The sequence below is a fragment of the Eurypyga helias genome, unplaced genomic scaffold (genome assembly GCF_000690775.1).
Source record: "Eurypyga helias isolate BGI_N326 unplaced genomic scaffold, ASM69077v1 scaffold4175, whole genome shotgun sequence".
Lineage (NCBI taxonomy): Eukaryota > Metazoa > Chordata > Aves > Eurypygiformes > Eurypygidae > Eurypyga > Eurypyga helias.
This window is the reverse complement of record NW_010250621.1, coordinates 48,313-57,159: the sequence shown is the minus strand read 5'-3', so window position 1 is coordinate 57,159 and position 8,847 is coordinate 48,313. Positions and strand designations below refer to the sequence as shown.

The following is an 8,847-nucleotide window of genomic DNA, read 5'->3' as shown; positions in this document are numbered from 1 at the left end:
TAGCACTGAAGTTGGCTTAGACCTCTTAGTGTGACACTCCAGCTTAGTCATATCCCAAGTAAGCTGTCTCAGGGCAAGCAGGCAGAAGGGTCTGCACCTCGTAGTTAGCCAAAGGTTGTAGGTGGCTGGAGAAGGTGGTGGTAAGGCTAGCAGCTGCTTGGCAGACCATGGCACCTTGGCATGATGTGTGGGCAGACTCATCCAAAACCACTACATTTTGAACTACTCATTCCAAATCTTGGATCTGCTTGGCCTCTTGATCATTTTTTGCCTTTGCAAGGTGACTGTAAAATGACAGATAGGATTTTACTGTCACTTCACATAGTTGTAATTGACCGGGTGAAACTGAAACTTCGTGTTGTGTTCTCTTTGCTGGCAAAGTCAGTGTGCAGAGATCCCGCCCTCTCCGTATGCACTTAGGCTGTTTCATCCCTGGCTGCTTGTTCTTGTCCCTGTGTCACCCCTTCACTTGTGTTGACACAACTGTTTGTTAGGACTGTGCTAAAAACATATGGGAACTGGTTTGAATTAAAAATAATTCTCATCTGCTTCTTCGTCTGGCCTCATAAATAATTGGGTCTGTACAGCTGGAAGAGGAGGGGAGGCGGTGCAGGGAGGAATGGACAGCTGGGGAAGGATGAAGGGGACCTCCTGGAGCTGCCAGTGCTCTGAGATGAAAGTAGCAGATGCTGTTTGTCAGCTAGTGCTTCTGCCCATTCTGAGAGGCACAGACCAGCCTTTGCTCTCCCGAATCACTCATTTTAATGGCACTCTGTAGAGCAGGTTCATGACAGGACTTGTTCAGGAGCAGCCTGTTCAGTGCTTCCCTATTCTTTGTGTTCTGTGTTTGCTGTTTTCACTCCAGGATCAAATCAGGAAAATAGTTACCAGCCATATGTATTTTCAAATCAATACATCGCTTCTGAGGAATTATAGGCAAATAAGATGTATGTTTGTTCTTTCTGGCTTTACCATTTCATATTTAAACTACCTATACTACAGCCCTCTAAGGCAACTAATTAATGCATGGCAAAAGAAATAGTCTGAACAGCAGCCCCCAGAGAAGAGGAGAAAATGCACATCCCAGGAGAACAATTAATCGTGTGCACAAAGTTGTTCTGCTTCTGGTGAGTGCAGAAATTGTCCTTTTTGACCAGGTTATTTTTTCTCTACAGATGAGAGGAGCATATTATATACCAGGCACATGTTATCTGAAATTGATATGCCACAAGTAGCTAAATATAATATGTCATTGGTATGAACTAGTATGCAATCTCTGGATTGAATCCCAACTTTTCAAAAGGTCTCCTCACTTCCACTCTCCATTCTGGCAGAGAAATAAGACAACACTAATAGTAGAAGTGCACAGACAGCCTGTTATTGAAATGGCAGGTTTATTAAAAATGTTCTCTATCACAAACATTGGAAACATACTCGGCAGATTTTATTGTAACTGAAAGATTCAGTAGATAGTGAAAAGGGAGTAACTGTCAATGTAGATCAACCACTGAATTATGAGAAATAACGGGCCAGTTTCCACAGCAAACTCCTCACAAAACCCCAATATTACTCAGCATCATCGGGTTCCAGTTTGTGTTCAGTCTTCCCTTAGGATGAAGCATATGGTTCAAGAGCTTGAGCTTTGGGTTTATACATATTTACAGTAGAACAACCTACAGATTACAGGAGAGGACACATTAGCACCAGTGCTTATGGATTAGGGCTCACACCGCCACTGCCACTGCATGTGCATGGTACTGACTCTACTGAAGAGTTAGGTTAAAAAAAGGTTAATAAATCTGGCACTTGGAAGGCAAACTGCTCTGCAGTGACCTAGGAATTCTTCATGTTCAGTGTCACACCTGAATGCCTGTCTCTGAAGGCTGCCCATCAGAATTACCTTAAGGTGCTTTCCTGCAAAAATGCATGCTTTGCTTCACCCCTGCTTGAAGCGTTATTTCATAATTCGTGTAACCCCTTGGGATCAGGAAATCAGTGTGATTTTCTTACTGCTGTTCTAAAACTAAGCACAAACTCTGTATTTAGTGAGTATTAGACAAAATTAGTATCTTTAGCAGTTTTGGTGAAACATTTTCACATAGCAAAAAATCTACATAAATACACTGTTGATAATTACTGAGATTCACAAAAAAAAAGGCTTTGGTTAGAAAATTGAAAAGGGTGAAATAGAAAAAAAACCCCAAAACACTTTAAAAAAAGAAGCCAAAGGAGTGTCAAATACTATAGTGGAGTCAAATGAGTGCAGAATACAACAGTAGTTGTCCATTAGTTACTTTTTCAGTATTAAAGTCTTCCACCTAAAGAAGCCCATGTCTCTGGCAAGCTGTGTGCCTTTCTTGATGTTCACAGCTGGTCTTGTAGCTCCAGTACAAGCAGGGTGGCAATAATTCCACATTTTCCTGTTCAAGGCAAAAAAATCCCTCTTCCAGCTGTGAGGTAGAGACTGGGTATCAGGTCACTGGGGTGTGAGATACCACGGAGTGTAGCAGTTACACATTTGTTTCGAGTTCATTTATTTCAATAGTGCAGTGGTCTTTACTGTTGGATTTCTTGGTGTGATTCTCCACTGGACTTTCTTCTTGCTCCACTTGCACGGGTATGTGGTGCTGAAATCCTTTCACTGTTTCTGGTCCACGAGATTCATTCATGGTCTTCACACAGCCGTTTCTCTGGTAAGCCACAATCTGATGGATGTTAATAGGCTTAGTTTCACAGATCAATGGCACCTATGTGAAAAGCATTAAGATTTGGAATACTGACACTGTTTGCTGTATACAACAGGAAAGGAATTTTTACTTTGAAAGCCTGTGGTCTGCTTTACATTCACCAGGATTAGGCCAGGAAGTCTAGGGCCTCCATAGACTTCCAGGATCTGTTGCTTATCTACTCTACAGCATCTTTGCACCATCTGGATAAAATGAAGGGGTGTCTATCTATGTGAAAATGCAAATTCTGTCAAAACTCTAACTTACACCCACAGTTACAACTGCTTGCATCAGCAAAAGGATGCAAGTAGGGTAAATAAGGACTAGAACTTCAAGACTAAGTTCAAAAGATACGGACTGTCAGTGACCAGTATGCTGAACTTTGGGCAGTCCTTACTCTTGAGGGCAATTACATAGACCAGTAAGTCATTTATTGTTGCCTTCTGCCTTTCTTCTAACCCAATAAACTAACACCTGTCTTTTCAGTTGCATTGCTTCAAAAGAAATAAAGAGGATTTTATTGCCCTATTCATAAGTTAAATATGGAGGTGTCTTTTAAATCAAACCAGAAGTTCTGATGGGGAAAATAAGATGTAAATACTGGCAGAGAAAAGAGGTGGGCTTGCAGCTGAGAAAATTTGGCCTTTGGGTATACATTACTAACTCCACAAATTATGCAGCCAAAACATATAGCAGACTAATGGTATATTTTAATACAATTATAGAGCATGATGCAAAGAAAAATATCATCACAGATGACTTAATAACCCCTTAGGAGGGATTTCGTATTCTTGAAACTTCTCTTCTTGAGTTCTGACTGAGTTCTAAATAGTTTCGGCAGTGAAATGTCAGGACGCCTGTGCAGGAACTCAGTGCTGGCTTTGTAAGGGATGACATACCTACCATTAGGTTATATGTTTAGTTTTCTTGCAGATAGCTACATGTGTAGCCCATCTATTCAGGCCTAATCCTGTCATCACTAATTACTGCAGGTGCTAAGTACCTCAGAGAATAAGGCCTGTCTTTCTCTATAAAACTTGAAAGAGCAGGTATTTTAAATGCATATTGCAGGAAGGCATGAGAAAGAGATTTATCAGAAAGACTGTCTGTAAAATGGGAGAAATAATAATAGAAATAAAACTTCAATACTGTTGTTCTTTGTAGAATACCACACATGATGCACAGTAATGATATATGCTTTGTAAAAACCGGTCCTGAGGAAGAACCTTTTCTGCATAAACTGTTCTGTCTTTGTGGAAGAAAGGTAGTGAGAGTCTACCATGAGCTGAACATATTGGGCGTTAGCACCTCCAAGCATGATGGGCTCATAGAATTAGGAATCTTCTTTGGCAAGGATCTGAAGGAAGAACATAAGGAGTTCCTGATATAAGGAAAGACTGAATGACACATGCAAAGGAGGAAGGAAAAACAGCGTTGGAGGGAGGCAGGGGCTGAATACAGAGGTATAGATATGGAATAAGACCTAGAGGAGAACCAAAGATGTAAGGGGGGGCCTGTACTAAGTGTAGAAGGTATGGAGATGCCTGAAAATGAATTCCAGAATGGAGCAAAGTGCTTGTGCTAGTCCAGAAAGGAAATTATTGCAATGGTGGTTTCAGACCATGCTAATACAGAGGCTTGAAACACCCAGGGTAGTTGCTTTTGTTGTGAGCTTATTGATTATACATGTACATACTCATAGATACCTTTGCCTCTCCCTACACACAAATACTCAAGGACAATTGTCACACTGCTCTTGTCATTTTTTCAGAAGAAAGTCGACTTACTGGCTGGTCAGGACTTGGGTACTGAGTGTGGGACTCATAGTTCCAGCATCTCATGCCTTTGCAGGACAGTGCAGCTGCTTCTCCTGCTCCCAGTCCCAGTGTGCCAGACACAGCTGGCTGGCAAGCTTGGAACTCGAGCGGCTTTTTGCATGACCTCATGGAAAAGGACCCCTCCACCTCACCTGGCTAAGCAACACATTGACCAATTCCATCCTCTTTCTGAAACACCTTTCATATACTAGATGAAACAAATGTGGGAGGCTGAGCAATTGCATGTTCTTTGACATAATACGGCACATGCTGGCACACCCTGGCTCATGGCGTTAGCATTATTACCTCATCACCGTCCTTGATGAACTCCTTGCGGCAGATGTGGGCCATGATCCCGGCAGCCAGGGCGTCTCCGAGGACATTGATCATTGTTCTAAACCTGTCCCTGGCAAACAAAAGAGTAATGGCAAGTTATTGGCTCTTTGGGTACATGCCTATGCCTTCATTACTGCAGTAATTACACCTGAAGGCCAATTTTGCTGTTTTTATGAACTAACAAATTTAGAAATGGTAGTAAGGAGTTTGGCATGGGGCAGCCACTTGTAACTGAGCCACTCGGATTTTCCAGCCTTTCTAAGCTCAGTGCTCTGTGCTGCCACATACTTTAATTTGTAACTGAGCAAACGAAAGCAGCTATGCCTCCCCAGATATGCAACCTGATTCAGCACTGAAAGGGTTTAACACAGTAGATCAACACTACATTCATGCCTGAGTTTTTATGTTAAGGTCCAGTATTATGGCCGGATTTGGAGGCTGGTGCTGCAAATCTCCTAATTCAATAAAAGTGGAAGGCAGCAGTACAACCAGTACCTTGTATTAGTTATCAAAGTCCCAAACTCAGCAACCAAAGTGCTAGTGAAGATTACTGTATTGGCAGGATATGCAGACTACAATCAAAATTACTCAGAAGACGGCTAAATAACTACACTCAAAAACTAAGCAGGCACTGACTATACTTAAATCATGTTCATTTCTGAAAAAGCTGTTGTTGCTATGACTACTAGTGGTTCTTAAAGATTCTTCATTTTCAGTTCTCATCTTTTCCAAATTAAATTTGTACACCCAACAGTACTTTGTATATATATACAGTTTCACTATTTTTCATGTATTTTATGGAATAATTTCTTCCCTGTTTACACTTTCTACCCACTGTCTAAAAAATAAATCTGTTAAACTATAGACTATAAATACACAAAAGTACTTGGTTGTCACAGACAAGTGTTACACCTGAAACAGATTGGAATCTCTTAGTTAAAACTGACGAGATTTCAAACAGATGCTACAGATTTTAGATCTGAAATACATCACGTCTTTTCCAAGAAAGGCATACACATCTAAAAACTGTGTCATATTGGTAACTTCATTTATAAATGTGGGTTATAAAATGAAGGTTCAGAAATCTCCAGATGTTTGGCTTATTAAAGTCAGTGACGGTCCAATATCAACACTGCCCAGATTTCTGATCCTGTATCTTAATATAGAAAAGAATTGAAACTGTGTGCTGGTTTTTTTCAGATATCTTAGGTGTGTACTCTGTGCATGCAAGTGTTTATGCACTTGCTTGCCTAATTACCATGGAAGTTTCTGCATGAAATGCTGTTTGCATTGTACATGCAATTTCTAGGAACTTCAGCAATAGTATCCCACAGCCCACACCTAGGTGTTATTCTTGACTCCAGGACCCAGTCTTACACTTGTTTCCTGAATCCCTCTTTCTGATTACTGCTGTTCAGATTTTGGGTTTACCTTGAGGAAAATTCCCACAAGAATATGTTAAGCAGGGAAAAACACTGTTACAGCACATACTGATAGATGTTTGTGTTACACATAGGTATTTTTTTCCTTGGTTGATCATCAAATTTTGATTCTTGGAAAGAGATTCTGAGTTGCCAATTTTGAATTGTGCAAAGAGCCATCTGTGGTAGAAAAGAAGCTGTATGAGCAGAGCTCAAGAATTTGCACGCTCTTTTGAGCTCTGATTAGCATCTCTTCTGAAGACAGAATGTTTCTGAGAAAACAGTGCACCATACTGAAATTCTTAATAGAATGGTTTGCCTGGCACGTTGTTTGACCAGTTCTATTCCATGTTTCTCTGTGCATGGAGTAGTCTGCGCTAGGCAAGAGTAGAACCACCATTCCTGCACTACGAGGCTGACCTGCTGCTAGTGGCTTTTCTTTCAGTGCAAACACGAGTCAGGTGTTGCAGTGGTATTTTAGCTTTAGATTATATTATTAAAGATGCAAAACTTTTACGTTGTGTTTAACAAATTAGCTGAGAAACATTTTTATTTTCTTCTTTAAGTCTCTAGGCACTAGCTAAAGGTATGAAGTTCACATACGTGTTATGGCTACCTAAATGAGTTATAATACCTGCAGTGCATTGTAATGGGTATTTCAGTCTCGTGAGATCATCTAACCAGCCTTCTTTAAGCATTCTTCATACTCCAGTACTTCCAAAACTAATATTGAAAATATTCATCATGTCAACCATGTTGACACTTTGCATCTGCAGGCTCTTGAAACCACCAAGTGCCGAAATATAGAAATGTATTTTTTGTATGAAAGGTCATCTGCAAAAGACAGAAAATTGGGTCTGTTCCTTGCTCACTTTTTAATACCATCTGGAACTATAGCCTGAATAATTCTTTTGTCTGTTGTTTTGAAAAGTTTTGTAAGACAAAAAGAAGCATAATTCCCATATACCCTGGAAGACTTACTGGAAAAACGATCAAATGTGGATGTTGCAAGAGCTGGGCAAAAACTGAGCAATATAGAGGGAAAGGCTTTTGTAATACAGCTGAAATACTTTGATTTTGTTGTGCTTCATTAACTATTGAGCTTCAGTGACTAGCATTAGAAAGGCTGCTTTATTAAAATCTGAACTGCCACTCCCCAGTTTAAGTGCCCACAGCAGATATTATTTATCCTTCACAGAAGCACATTCCTGATATTCCTAAAATAAAACATGTCATAAAGTATGCATACAAGACAACACTCATGATTCCTATTAATAATAACAATATTCTCTTACACTGAAGGGGAAAGTAAATAATTTCTTCTCACAATTCTTTGTAGAAAAAATCAGTGGCTTACAGTTGAATAAAATAGGAAATATAATAGAGTGGACTTGTAAGACATTTTTACCCAGAACTTTGAGGTAATGAAACTCCACAGTATTAATGGAGATATATTTTATAGAGATTAAATAAAAAATAATTTCAACCTTTTCTTTGTGGATGCATACTAATTATGTAGGGAATTAAAATGCTAATTAGATAGGGATGAGTATTTTACCATTCATCTTACTAGACTCTTCAAAATTGTTCGATTGATTCATGGACATTTACATAAAACTTAAGAGTTCAAATAAACCACTCCTTATACTTTTTAAAGTTGGCTCTTCTCATAGGTGACAGGAATCTCTTTTATCCCAAGCATGTTCATTTTCAGCCTCTGCTGTTAAATCCTCAGTGATGAGGAATACAGCGAAGTAACCTCTCTACAGAGTGGCTGGGCTTGTAAAACACAGCTCTGCGCAGGGGGCTGCAGATTGCCGCTGCCTATTTAGCACTGAAACCAGAAAGAGCAGAACTGCATCCGGGTCCCTGATAAAGGAGGATGTTACGAGTGCTAACACAGCGCAGTGCAAGCGTTACGTTCAGGCTGACTATACCATGTTCTAGTTAGAGTGGTAGTGGTGTGCAGCACATACCGCTGCTATTGCAGGCAGAGTGGGGTCTGTGCTGTGGTGCAGGAGGACCTGTTTGCTCTAGCACTGGGTCATGCCTCTTTGCAGAGCACTTCACTGCATGGAGGTGATGTCCGTGAAGTGTCAGTGAGCTAACAAGCAGAGTGCAGGCAAAACACCTTTCCTGGGAATGCCAGATCTTTGTCCTTGTCCAACGCAAGGTGGCAGAGCTACACCTGATCGACATTCATCTGGCCTGACCTTAAAACTGCTCGTGAAGGTGACTGTCCAACCTGTCTAGGTGCAGCCACTTCCTTTGCTTGACTATCCTTCTAGATAAAAATAATTCTTAAGTTTCCCTGTGATCTGACTTGCAGTAGTTACTTCGGCTTTCACCGTCCCTTTCTATGAATGGGAAGCACAGTTGATCACTGTCCTCTTCAGGGCAATCGTATCTTTATCAGAAATTGCTGTGGTGCTCTCTTTCAGCCTGCTCTGGTTTTAGATTAAAAATACTCTGCTTCTCCAGCCTTTCCATGTAGGTCTTATTGTCCAGTTCTCATCTAGACTCTCTCTCATTTGTCCATGTCTTTTT

General features: G+C 40.5%; 1 protein-coding gene across 1 annotated transcript in view; it reads right to left on the bottom strand.

Moving 5' to 3' along the window:
• Positions 1-2,510: 2,510 nt before the first annotated feature.
• The window catches only part of LOC104509689 (excitatory amino acid transporter 5-like), a 53,059-nt gene continuing 46,722 nt past the window's right edge, over positions 2,511-8,847 (bottom strand). The window contains exons 10-11 of the mRNA XM_010151721.1: positions 4,850-4,949; positions 2,511-2,747 (exon numbers count right to left, since the gene is read on the bottom strand). Of these exons, the coding sequence (XP_010150023.1) occupies positions 2,511-2,747; positions 4,850-4,949 (337 nt within the window). The remainder of the gene's footprint in view (positions 2,748-4,849; positions 4,950-8,847) is intronic.